This window comes from Silurus meridionalis, chromosome 19 (assembly GCF_014805685.1).
Source record: "Silurus meridionalis isolate SWU-2019-XX chromosome 19, ASM1480568v1, whole genome shotgun sequence".
In the NCBI taxonomy this organism is placed as follows: Eukaryota; Metazoa; Chordata; class Actinopteri; order Siluriformes; family Siluridae; genus Silurus; species Silurus meridionalis.
Window position 1 is genome coordinate 17866773 of NC_060902.1, and position 13719 is coordinate 17880491.

The 13719-nt window shown below is 37.6% G+C and overlaps 1 protein-coding gene across 2 annotated transcripts in view; it reads left to right on the forward strand.

Moving 5' to 3' along the window:
• Positions 1–13696, forward strand: part of cacna2d2b (calcium channel, voltage-dependent, alpha 2/delta subunit 2b) — a 39862-nt gene extending 26166 nt beyond the window's left edge. For both annotated transcript variants that reach the window (XM_046875496.1, XM_046875495.1), the window contains exons 10-38: positions 70–169; positions 366–527; positions 964–1074; positions 1359–1437; positions 1685–1734; positions 1893–1982; positions 2842–2907; positions 2996–3070; positions 3188–3262; positions 3949–4020; positions 4250–4321; positions 4477–4538; positions 5129–5205; positions 6103–6163; positions 6294–6391; positions 6875–6965; positions 7108–7170; positions 7265–7368; positions 7653–7751; positions 8199–8290; positions 8406–8453; positions 8535–8606; positions 8835–8987; positions 9243–9295; positions 9438–9493; positions 9774–9897; positions 10079–10188; positions 10530–10612; positions 10861–13696. In XM_046875496.1, the coding sequence (XP_046731452.1) occupies positions 70–169; positions 366–527; positions 964–1074; positions 1359–1437; positions 1685–1734; positions 1893–1982; positions 2842–2907; positions 2996–3070; positions 3188–3262; positions 3949–4020; positions 4250–4321; positions 4477–4538; positions 5129–5205; positions 6103–6163; positions 6294–6391; positions 6875–6965; positions 7108–7170; positions 7265–7368; positions 7653–7751; positions 8199–8290; positions 8406–8453; positions 8535–8606; positions 8835–8987; positions 9243–9295; positions 9438–9493; positions 9774–9897; positions 10079–10188; positions 10530–10612; positions 10861–10962 (2500 nt within the window). In that variant the 3' untranslated portion in view covers positions 10963–13696. The remainder of the gene's footprint in view (positions 1–69; positions 170–365; positions 528–963; positions 1075–1358; positions 1438–1684; positions 1735–1892; positions 1983–2841; positions 2908–2995; positions 3071–3187; positions 3263–3948; positions 4021–4249; positions 4322–4476; positions 4539–5128; positions 5206–6102; positions 6164–6293; positions 6392–6874; positions 6966–7107; positions 7171–7264; positions 7369–7652; positions 7752–8198; positions 8291–8405; positions 8454–8534; positions 8607–8834; positions 8988–9242; positions 9296–9437; positions 9494–9773; positions 9898–10078; positions 10189–10529; positions 10613–10860) is intronic.
• Positions 13697–13719: the final 23 nt, after the last annotated feature.

Here is a 13719-nt window from a genome sequence, read left to right on the forward strand (position 1 = left end):
AAGGCAATCTGTGGACAATACAACTCTCTCTCTCTCTCTCTCTCTCTCTCTCTCTCTCTCTCTCTGAAGGAGTGGCAGTGTGAGTGGTTTAACTCTGAAGCTGATTAAAGCCTCAGTAACAGAAATGCTGGACACATTGTCAGACGACGATTACGTAAATGTGGCACGGGTGAGCAGAGCCACACACACACACACACACGTGGATAGTTTAAGTATAAACATTGGATTTTGTTAGAAAATCGTTTGACAGATTGTTTTCTTATAGATCTTTTTTGCTTTACTCCCATAATTCTTTCTCACTCTCTCTATGTCCTCTGTCTCTTTCTGATCTCCCATTTTTCTCTCTCTATCTCTCCTGCGTTTAGTTCAACGAGAAGGCGGAGGCGGTGGTGCCATGCTTTAAACACTTGGTCCAGGCGAATGTGAGGAACAAAAAAATCTTTAAAGAACACGTGGCTCAGATGCAGGCCAAAGGCACGACAGATTACAAATCAGGATTCCACTTCGCATTCAACCAGCTGCTCAACGTAAGGCGTCTCTGTCTATCTGTCTCTTTGTCTCTGTCTGTCTGTCTCTCTCTCTGTCTGTCTCTCTCTGTCTGTCTGTCTGCTCTGTAACTAACATAACTGTAGAGCAGTGTACATCCGTCTCCTTCCGTCTGTCTGTAAGTCACAGAGCTTCTGATCACGAAATGGATAAAAATCATTCTGTCTATATGTGTGTCTGTCACTGTGTCTGTCTGTCTATATATATTTGTCTCGCCATTTATCTGTTTGTCTGTCTTTTGTTTGTCTGTCCATCCATCCATCCATCCATCAGTTGGATCAAGAGTGTTAGATTTATCTTTGATTTAGACCTCAGTAAGTACTGTTTTTCAAACATGTAAATTGCACATTAAAGGGCAAATGCTGTGTTCGTATAAATGAATAATTTATTATCTTAATGATTTTATTTATTTTGCAGAAAACGAACGTCCCCAGAGCCAACTGTAATAAAATAATCATGCTGTTTACGGACGGTGGTGAGGACAGAGCTCAGGACATCTTCGAGCAGTACAACTGGCCCAACAAGACGGTGAGTGATGTGTTTACAAGCACCAAGTAAACACACACACACACACACACACACACACACACACACACACACCTACTACCACAAAAGGTTTATAATTTACCCCAGATAAAGTCTGGTATCAGGTCAGTACTTCTTATAGTACCTTCTTACCACTGCCTCACCAGTGGATCGGTGTTTCCTTTTTCATTTTTTCATTAATTATTGTCTTGAGTGCTAAACTGAAATGTGAGGCATGTCAATGAGCTGAGAGATTTTACATTAAACGTTTAAAATCTCCTCTGAAGGTTCGAGTGTTCACATTCTCAGTGGGGCAGCACAACTACGACGTCACGCCGCTGCAGTGGATCGCCTGCGCTAACAAAGGTGTGTGTGTGTGTGTGTGTGTGTGTGTGTGGGTAGCATAGAAAGCTAGCTAGCTAATTATTTGGGATAAATAAGTGCCAGAGTATAGCGTGTCACTTAAACCTAACATCTCCCTCCAGAGTATTTTTTGCCTTGTGAGGAAGTTCTTTCTCTCTCTCTCTCTCTTTCTTTCCATCAATTTCCTTCTCTTTCTCATTCTCTCTCACTGTCTGTCTCTCACACATACTTTCCCTTCTACCTCCTGCAGGTTACTATTTTGAGATCCGCTCCATCTGCGCCATCAGGATTAACACACAGGTGAGAATCCATCACACTTAAGATCTCGCTCACACACACACACACCCACATTCACACCCGGGGTGCTCCCGCAAAATGATAAATTGTGCTTATTAGCTTATTAGACAATTAAACCTTAATATTTTGGACTAATTATGTTTGATGTGTGTGTGTTTCAGGAGTATTTAGACGTCCTCGGACGCCCCATGGTCTTGGCTGGGCGAAATGCCAAGCAGGTTCAGTGGACCAACGTTTATCAGGACGCCCTGGTGAGAAAGTCTCTCTGCATCATTAGTGTGTGCTCGCACGTCCCAGAGCTGCACACTGCCCTCACTTGCTGCCGTACTGCACACGGCTAAAATAAAACACTCCAACATCACACCCATCCATTCCTGTGGCATGAAGGTGGGAGAATTACAGATGACTTTTACAGAAAGTCCTGTATAATTATGGAAGTAACCTGAAGATGTTCGCTAAAATAATGATTTGTTCACAATTTAATAAAAAAAAAATAGAAGAGTGCCTGGTAAATATTTAGATGAGATAATAATTAAATGGCCTGCATTCAATCATTATAAATGTATATAAATATTGTAGATGTAAAACAATATACTAAATTCATCTGGTGTGCTTTTAGAATGCAGGTAAGAAGCATGCGACAGACAGACAGACAGACAGACAGACAGACAGACAGACAGACAGACAGACAGACAGACAGACAGACAGACAGACAGACAGACAGTGCATTGCAATTGTGAGGATGAAGGTATTTATATAATGGAGTATAATGTACAATGTAATCTACATCTGCTTTTTTTTTAACCTGTCGACTGTTCTTTTATTTATTCCTTCATTAAGTGCGGCATTAGGGGTTTTATATTGAGAGATCAGCAGGGGATTGTAATAAATCAATCACATTCAGATAATAGAGTTAACCCTGACCAACATGTGCAAACTATAGTTGTTCCTTTTTATTTCCAAAGTGGCTCTTTAGTACGTCTATGACAGCATTTCTCTTGTACTTAAATTTTTACGAGAGTGAATGGAACAAATTGTGATGAGGTTTATGTTAAATCTGGGGTCTTTGGATGGATTTTTTACTGATGATTTCTTGTTGATCATTGACAGGGTTTGGGGTTGGTGGTGACCGGGACGATGCCTGTCTTTAATCTCACTATGGATGGAAACTCACAGGTAATTCTTAATCATCATCATCATCATCAGCAGCAGCAGTGAAATCACTAAGGCGACAAAACTGTTAACTCTTATTATGCTTATACAGAATCAGTTGATCCTGGGAGTTATGGGCGTGGACGTTCACCTGGATGAACTGAAGAGGCTTGCACCGCAGTATAATGTGAGTTTTGCTTTTAAACAATAATCACACTTTTTGCTTCAGCCACATGATCTTAAGAGGTCATATTTCTTTTAAAGTGTAATTTGCAAAACTAATTTTGTAAATGTTTTTTTGTAGCTGGGAGCCAATGGCTACATTTTTGCCATCGACCCAAATGGATATCTACTTTTTCATCCAAACCTGCAGACCAAGGTGATTATTACAACAGTGTCTTTTTATATTGTATTATTAGTATGTACTGCCAATGTGGGATTGGTGTGAAGGGATTATGGACTTGCATGTCGAAACATTTGACACCTTATCATGTGATGCGTGTTTTTTTGGCTTGTTGGAGCGAATCACTCCATCAGACACATTTTATAATTAACACACGATGACACTGAATCCATTCTGCTTTTTAATGAGGTTTTGAAATGCATCTTATTATACAGTAAAACTGTGGATAATGAAGGACTGCAATATCTGTATGCTCACTACGATGCATAAATGGATAGAGCTAATTTTATGTAGACTTGTGTTTTTTATACCAGGTTTTGATCAGTGATTTTTATGGGATTTTACGTCTGATTAGAGCAGATCTGAGGTCATATGTGGACATGAATATTGTGTAAAGAGTGCTAGAGGAAGCAGGATGAGATGAAACCAGGAAACACTCAAACAATATCAGACCTAGACAGCCTGATAATATGGAAACTACAAAAATAAGAATGAAGGTCACCAGGACATGGAAGAAACTGTAAGACATCAAGAATTTTAGCATAAACCCAAATTTACAAAAAAGGTGAGCTCTGACCAGCACAAAGCTGAGAGAGAAACTAAGGAAAAACACAAGAAGTTAAAAATCAAGCTTCTGTACCTCAGTGTATTTTTGTTCTCAGGTGGTGAACCTGCCTGAACCTATGACTCTGGATTTCTTAGATGCCGAAGTGGAAGACGGCAATAAACAGGAGGTATAAACATGAACAGAAACGGTAACAAACCTGAAATTGTTTATTTTTGAACAGGTTTAGACAACATACACTAGTTTCAGTGGGACACTACAGACTGGAGTGAAATAGAGAATTGTTACTATAGAGAGTTTTGATTCACTTATTGTCTGATTTTCATTAGCTTTAACTGTAGTTCCTGCTTTTGGTTTTGCTCTGTAAAATCACTTCCTTGATTTTTCCTTCATAAAAGATCCGAAGGCAGATGATTGATGGCCAAGCAGGTGAGATGACTATCAAGACCCTTGTCAAGTCAATGGATGAGGTACACGAATAATAAATAAAAAAAAAAATATATATATATATATATATATATATATATATATATATATATATATATATATATATATATATATATATATTGCGCTTTGTGTGCAAGTGTGGTTTATAAGCTATTATTGTTATATTACATGTGACTAGCGATATATAGACGAGGCTGTACGGACTTACACTTGGACCCCCATCAACGACACAGACTACAGGTGAGAACTGCTCTCAGTACAGCTAAATTCACAAGAGGTTATGACCTGCATTCTGTTCTTTGGCATGTTTTACATGTATATTTTATGTTACAAAACTAAAATATCCTATTTTTATGGTTTCACCACTACACGATGGAGGAATTATCTTTTTTGGTTGTTCATTGATCCCTTAAGTTATCCGTCTCGTTTAGTCTTTCTGTCCATTCATGAACCAGTGTTGGAAGGCTAAAACGTACACCATACCAATGATTTCTGCATGCACCGTATGTAATTGTAGTCAGCAGATGAACTTGGTTGATTGGGGAATAGAGACCAAACAGGGTCAAGGTCACATCAAAGTCGAATCCTCTTGTGAAAATCTGCCCTGGTTAGAAAATGCTAAAGGTTAAATTCAGAAATAAAAATACAAGTTCTTGTCTTGATGTTCTGTTATATAAGCATATCTATACAGCTTAGTTTAAAGTTGTTAAAATGACAATCTGATCAAATTCTCCACCTCTGTTCAGAAATGGCTCAATTTTTTCCAGTCTACTTCCCGTCGTCATGTTTTCTTTTTTTTTGCTTGTGTGACATGTTGTTGCCCCCTGCAGTCTGGGCCTGGTATTACCTTCATACCGCGAGTACTACATCCAGGCTGACCTGAGTGACGTCATGCTCCAACTGCAGTGTGAGTAAACACACACACACACACACACACACACACACACACACACACACATATATATATATATATATATATATATATATATATATATATATATATATATATATATATATATATATAGTATGTGTATTAGGGCTGTAAATCAATTAAAATATTCAATCTTGATTTAATCGCATAATGGTCATGAGTTAACTCGTGATGAATCACAGCTTTATCTGTTATTTTTCTCTCTTTTAAATGTACCTTAAATTAATACTTTTTTGTAATTAATAAGTTTTTAATACTCCAATCAAAATGGGTCAACTGAATCAACATCAGGCTGTGCATTTGGTACCTTGGCCTTCAGTTGAGACTTTCCTGACTTAATCCACCTCTTAATACCACCACTATCACGTTGCAATTATAGAAACCAACAAAAACGCAATATAACAGCACGTGGCATTACAGAGAGGGAGGTATATGTGGTCTCTCTTCACGCTAATTAATCACAGTTTTGGTGGAAAACAAGCGTGCTGCAGATTCAGCATTACAACACTTAATTGACTTTGAGTAAGATGAGTTGTGATAATATATTATGGTGCATTAAAGCTGCAGGTTTGAGAGAAAATCAGTTATCATCATCAGGTATGTGAACGAAAGCCGATTTGATTTGATGAGCCGAGACTCGGCAGTCTGTAGCACTCCAATTTAAAAAACACTGAATTTGCCAGATAACAGCATAGATTAGAAACCTGATGCTGGATTGTGAATCACTATTTAAAGTTGATATCTTGGCATTGTGTAATCTATTGGAAGCTGGTACCGTATATCATGTTGAGAATTTTAGAGAGGTTTTTTTTTTTAGGAAAATCTATATTGAATGTCTGCTCTGTGTATAACGCTCTCTTGCTCTCTCTACAGACTTGCAGTCACTGTTGCCCAGCTCTTTTGAGTCAGCTGGACATGTCTTCCTGGCCCCAAGGTACTGGCATGTTTGTGTTTGTTTTTGAGAGATAGGGAAAGAGAGAGAGAATCTGAATTGAGAGGTGTGTAATAGTGACTGTAGAAATTCTATACCTGCTGTATTTCTGTATTTTCTTCCTCTTATGCAGAGAATACTGCAAGCGTCTTCACATCGCTGAAAACAACACCCAATTTCTAGAGAGCTTCCTGTCACTGATGGTGGAGATCACACCGGAGACAGAGGACTGTGTGTACCTCTCTATCTCCCCCACACTAGATATATATATAACTTTATCTTTTACCTATTGCAATGCCAACAGTGAGCATACTGAGGAGTAATTAAACATACTTTTAAGAATACTATTACGTGTATCTGAAGCTGAGTGATATGACTGTTGGCAGATTTTAGCTGGAATATCTGAAAATTAGCAGTTCTCCTTCATTGAATTAATCTCTTTACGAATGTATTGCTCCATTTTTAACAATCCCCAAACGCACTGCTGAGCACTAGGGGGCGCTAATCACATAGTAATCTGTGAAGAGCAGTATTAAAAATAGCTTGGGTTTTCAGGAACATGAAATTGATAACATAAACAGCAAGTTGTTTTTGTTTTGTTATCGATTTAATACGATAATGAGAGGAACATTCATGTATACAATATCAACACGAACTCACAAGGTGTTGTAAAGGTCTAACTGATCCTTAAAGGTTTTATATTTTTTGTAACAGGTGACCAAGGCCTGATTCATAATGCAATTTTGGATTCGGGGATTGTCTGGCAGCTGGCCACCAAGGCCTGGAAGAACAAGGACCTGAACACGTGAGAAGATAAAAAAAATAAAATACATCGAGTATTTCTCACAGCAGATCCAATAGACCTTATTCATACAGGACCTGCTTGGACTTGTAAGATTTAAATAAATGCTATTGATTTTGGATAAAAAAAAGGTTTTTCTGGGTAGGTACGGCTTCCTGGCATTGTTCGCTTCTACTGAGGGGGGTGTTACGAGAGTGTATCCTAACACGTAAGTGTGAAAAAAAGAAGCGAAATGTTTGCTGTGAAATGTAGATTGGATTGATTGACTGAGTGTTGTGAATGTGTGTGTTTGACGTTATCAGAGCGGCAGAATCTTGGGATGAAGATTTAGAGCCACTGAATTCCAACTTTTACCGGCGCAGTCTAGACAATAAGGGTTACATCTTCAGAGCCCCAACTCGCACCTGTGAGTTACAGTACATGGTACACATACATTCACAAAATGGATTAAGTTTCTTTATTTTCATAGGGTTTATTTTCATTTCCATTGCAGAGGGGTGTTCACCGCAACTCACAGCCGACAGCACTTGTTGTAGAAACACTAATTCGAGATTAAAGAAAAACTAATTCTGGTTAAGAAGCCTAAATATATAGGACCGGTGGTGTAAAACTGCCCTATAGTGTAACCAATGCACACAATCAAGGACGAATTCTAAAACGTGTTTATAATTTGTGATCTCTGATCTTCAGCTTTGGAGGACCCACTCATCACAGAGAACGGCACGGTAGGGATCCTTGTCACAACTGCTGTGGAGGTTACGGTGCAAGGCAAAACACTAAAACCAGCAGGTGTGTGTGTGTGCGCGCGTGTGTGCGCATGTGTGTGTGTCAGTATCTTCCCATGAAGCCACAAGTAAAATCCTTTTGTGGGTTTTTTAGCTCTGTGTGTGTGTGTATAATATAGTATTATGTTACCCTAAATATAGTAGTCACTTGTGTCTGATACGTCATATCACTGATGCTAAAAGTCTAAACTGTCTAATTATTAATGGAAGTTAATTTCACCAAAAATCTTATTTACAGAATAATAGGGACATTTATTATGTAAACATTAAAAATGCAGTTATATGTTAAAGTTTTGTGGAAATTCTAACTTTATACTTTAAGAGGCAGAACTGGAGATAATGGAGCTTTGATGCCGCACTGTGATGTGTAAATACTGTTATTTCTCATGATGTCTTTCATCATCGATAAGCGGAATTTGTTGACTGTGTATGTTCACTCGTGTGTGAATAGTGGTGGGGGTTAAGCTGGATTTGGAGGCGTGGGTTGACAAGTTCAAGATTCTGGCCAGCAACGTGTCTGACAGCAGGCAAGGATCTCACAAGGTAGGATGGAAACACACTGGACTCTGCTATAAATAAAGAATGTGAAAAAGGATACTCACTCATTCTTTTTCTATATATGTGTGTGTGTGTGTGTGTGTGTGTGTGTCTATTATAGTGTGGTCCTACCAGATCATGTGAGATGGACTGCGAAGTAAACAGTGATGTAAGTGATGAAGCTCTGATTGATATATTTTTTATATTTATTTGCTTCATTCCTGCTTGGCTAACCCTGCTGATCTTTCAGGACCTGCTCTGCTACCTGATTGATGATGGTGGCTTTCTGGTGATGTCAAATCAGAGAGATCACTGGAAAAAGGTATTATGCTCTGAGCTCTTTCCTAAATGTGAATAGGCACAACGTCGCAATCTTGTCTCATAACTGCTAGAATGTTAGAATGGTAAAAATGTTAGATCTGGTGGATATTATAATGGATGATGTGTTATAATAATTCAAGGTCATTTCTGAGTATTAAACCAGCTCAGATTTAAACGTTACACACACTATGTTGATTTAACCCTGTTCTCTCACTTTTCCCTGTTTAAGGTTGGTTTGTTTTTCGGAGATGTAGATCCTTATCTAATGCACGCTCTCTATAATAACTCCATCTACGCCCGGAGGCAGACGTTCCAGTACCAGTCTACATGTGAGCCGACTGCCAGCAGCCGCACGGGAGCTGCAACACGCCACCTCTTCATTGTGCGTTTGAGAGTCATTTGTGTTTGTGTATGTGTAACTTTAGATTAACTGCAAAATCTCTCTTCAGTCGTCAGCTAAAAGTCTGAATTATTATAGATAATGAGACCTCTGCATTTGTAGTTCATCAGATCATGATAACATTTCCCTGCCTCAGGGTCCAGTTTTTACATTTCCTTCTTTTATTGGAAGATCAATATGTCCAACTGTATATCAATCACTTGCTCCACTCATCCATTTCTGTTTTTTTTTTTATAGCCCTCCATCGCTGACTTGCTCAATTTGGCATGGTGGACATCAGCATTTGCTTGGTAAGCCTCTAAATAAATCCTTTATAAATAAGCCACTGTTAACATCTGCAGTATGTGTGTTTATATAATACAGTCAAATCTGTAGATCCATGTTTATTGTTTGTGTATGCAAAGAAATATGGAACATTGCTCCTCCTTCCAGGTCTGTAATGCAGCAGATCTTCTACGGTCTTGCATACAACACCTGGTTTAACACAGGTCAGTGTTTCTTGCAGCATCCTGATTAGTATGGCAGTGTTTATGTATTCAAATTAAGCAGTGACCGTTTGCCTTTATTTAGAGAAAAAGGCAAAATATATTTTCACTATAAAGCATTAAAAGTGCTCATTTATTGTAAAAAGATTGACAATGTTATTTTTGCTGTTGTTAATGTCCCATTTAATAAATGTCAAGATGAACATCCAGCGCACAGAAGGTGTAAAAAACAAAACAAAAAACAAAAACAAAGCTGTTATGTGTGTCTGTTTTGTGGTTTCAGGTGATTTTGCCTTTGCTGAAGATACCAGAGGAAGCAGCAGCTGTGTGACTATTCAGAGCCAGTTCTTCTTCACCAACACCACCAACTCGTTCAACGTGCTGCAGGACTGTGGGAACTGCTCCAGGTACAATCCACACTTCAAGTGACTTTGTTTTACACACGAACACCGTTTTTTCAGTACATTCTCCAGGGCTGCATGAGATGCACTAATGTGAATGGTTATGAGTCGGAGAGTTTATTTAGTCTAACGTCTAAAGTTGTCTAAAACATTGCAAGTGACACAATCGACTTTTGTTTCTCTCCAGGTTATTCCATGCCAAGAGGATAGAAAACACCAACCTGCTCTTTGTGGTGGCCGAAACTCTTCCCTGCAGTTCCTGCGAGATTGAGAAACTCACACAAGTTAAGACTGAGTGTATCCTTCTAATCCTATTGCTACCCTAATGTACTGTAATAAACACTTTCTCACACATTCAATGTGTTACAATGAGCAGCAAGTTTTATATTAATGGGGTAAAGTTGATTTAACAAGAATGGAATAGTTTTGCCACAATAAAGTCAATCTAAATGTATGTGTGTGTATGTGTGTATATATATATATATATATATATATATATATATATATATATATATATATATATATATATATATATATATATATATATATATATATAAACAATTTCCCTCTAACATTTAAATAGCTAGTGAAAATGATAAATGAGGTTCAGAGGTTTTCTTTAGCATGATGGCTTCCAGTTCAGGAGGAAATTCCCTGTGATGTGTTGAGCTCTGCCCGATACCGGAAAGGACCCGAGAAGTGTTTTGATTACAATGCTATGGTAAAAAGCTCTCTTTGATTGATTATTGTTTTTTCTGTCTTCAATCTTTTTTTTTTTCCTCTTTTACAAAATACTTGGTCTGTCTTTGATAATTTTTGTGTGCACATATTGCCAGGCCCAGAACCTTTTAGTTGATTAGGCAAATTTGGTGAAATTCTTGTGAGCTGAATTTTATAGGGGTTGCATTTTTATTTGCTTTATATAAACATAAAAAAGGGATTATATGCATGTCTTTTTGTGTTCCTCAGGAGAACACGTCGGAGTGTGGGCGGGCTCACTCTTTGCGCTGTCCAATCGGGATCCACATCTTGTTCCAGTTAATGTTACTTTACCTCGCCGTTCGGTCTTAAGTCTCTCTGTTGACCTTGCTCTCTTTTATCCTCGTAAAACTTCCATAATCCCTGCAGCTTCTCCGCTCTTATTCTCCTCTTCAGTGCATCTTTTTTGCTTCCGCTGTCTTTCCAGAATTTCCTTGGTCCTTTTTGCCATATTCTAAAGTGCTTTGATATTCTCAACACGTCCAGATGGGTTGATTGAGATGCTGTGTGTCTTAGTAACCTGTCGTCGTGCAGATCTTCTACAGACTATTCTGGGTCTTGTATTCAAGGAGATTTTTAAAAAGAAATATATAATTTTGCTAAACAGGTTGCCGTAATTGCAAATAATGTAAGTGTGCGTCACACCTGCTTGCCAAGTCCAGTGCTATACTGTATAGATGTGACATCATGGGGGCGATGGATCTTGACCAGTGTTTACAATCATGTTTAATTATACATAGATTGTTTGTTTGTTTGTTTTTGTGCTAAACACCTTGATCTTTGCTAGCGTTTCTATCACACCAGGGATTTGTGGCTGTGAAGTTTAAAATTGTTGTCCATTATTAAGTCTGGAAGTCACTGAAGGTAGAATGACACTTAAAAAAAGCAACAATATATCAAAAATGTCTAAAAGGCATATTGTGTGCACAAATCTAAATGACTGCCTGGTTTGCTACACAACAGTGCCTTGGTGCACTTAGTCCTCCTATTTGACAAGACATGAGGTACGGAAATTAAGTATGGCCAGTCCTGAGAAAGTATCAGAAGGGTGGCAGCTTATAAATGTGCTGAATATAATGAAAAAATCTTTGTAAAATAACAGTAATAATAGCGCTGGATTTTATTTTGGTACTCATGAGGGCCTTCCCTTCAAGACTGTAAAATCTGTACAACTTAAAAATGGGCAGCTGTTATTAATTATTGAAGTGTTAGAATTTTTGAGAGTAGGCTTAATTGCTTTGTGAGGAACTGATTACCCATATCACTAACCTGTTTTTGTTTTGACATGCATTGCAGCATAAAGGTTTAACATCTTTTACATACAATAACATCTGAACACCATTAACTGATTGATTAATGTTACCGCTAGACAGAGTTATCTAAAAACTATCCTATATTAAACAAAATAATTGTAAAAAACGTTGGCGCTGACACAGTTTCCAATTGTTTAATCAAATTAAACTTTTCCCTTTGTTAATCCAAGAACACTTATCATAGTCATCCAACACCTTTCAAGTAAGATAATGAAATAATCGAAAGGCCCTTATAGCAGTGATGGGGGTTCAGCCAAGGTGAATTGGAGGCGGTGGTGTTGACGAGGGTGCCTTAAAACCAACAGAATTTTGAAAGGTTGCTGGGAAATAAATGAATTAATAGTATGATTTTAGATCCTCACTCTGTTGATGATAATACATTGATCTCTTCGACAGAGGCTCTATCACTTCCGGATCTAAAGCATGTCATGTCTGCAAATTTCATTTGACTTAATGAAGTGAGAAGGTGGTGAATGGAGTGTTTAAAAAAAATGCATTGTGTTTATAGCTTCATTCTCCCTCTCACAAACTCTGGGTTCTCACCTCATGCTTCTCTCCATGTGTAGGAAAGCGATCTGCTTATTTGCAATTGCTACTTTCATGTAAATATAAAGCTTTAGAACTATGCTTTTGAACAGAGTTGTGAAATGTTTTGTTGATAAGACGAATTTGTTTTTTTTTTTTCTGTGCATGAGGGTAAAGTGTCTGTGCGACTGATGATTCCAGGGCTAATACCAAAATGGTTCCATTTCATTATGCAGTGCACTATAGGGCCTAAGGCTACGCTTTAATAGCCACTCAACACCCTTTTTAGTGCATTAGATGTCAGATAGGGAGCCATTTCAGAGCACACGACTTCTCCACAGAGCGACAACTGCAGCTTGGAAACTGCCCAAGATACTGACGTGATAATGTACGTTTAAATCATTTTTGAAGAAAACGATTTTTGCATTGGTTTAAAAAGCTTTCTTGTTTGTTTTTGATATGTAAGTTTACCCGCTGCATGAGGAATATGTATTTACTTGAAGTTTTTTTTAACCTTTAGTCCTGCCAATGTTTTATTTAAAAGTTTTATTTATTGGATAAGAGACCACAGCTTTAATTAAGGCAGAAGGAGATATATTCCCTATTTGGTATTACACAGTAACATTCTGCCTCGGCTCTAGTAGGGAAGATTTTCAAATATTTCAAGTGATGGATTTTATTGTTTTCCTCAAATCCATATCTTTTGATTATGATGGTTTGTGTACATTTTCAATAGAATTTTGTGTTGATGTTTTAATATTTACAATGTTTAAAGTAATATCTTTAGATAATTTAAAAGTGTAAATGGGGAGGCTGAGAAAGTGAGAATGACCGCATGAGATCACTTTGTGTGGCTTTGATTCTGCTTGATGTTTGTATTTTATTAAAAAGGCTATTTTGAATTTATTTATTTGCAACTTATGGAACATGTAAACTGTCATTATTATATAAAAAATGCTTTTAGAATTGCAATGGATTAATGTGAATATGGTGTTTGTCTCCCTCTTTTTTAACTAATACTTTTTCTGCTGCTGTGAGGGGGATTTATTTTTTTTCCTTCAGTCTTCCGTATTGTTTGTTTTGTACAAATAGCACAAAAATGTCTTGAAGCACTAACTTTGTATCACATGTCATTCACCTCTTAGAAAGTGGGAAAAGATGTTTATAAGAAAATTGGTGATAAAGATATTCATATTTTTCACGTCAAACTTTCTGAAAGATGTGTGTGCTG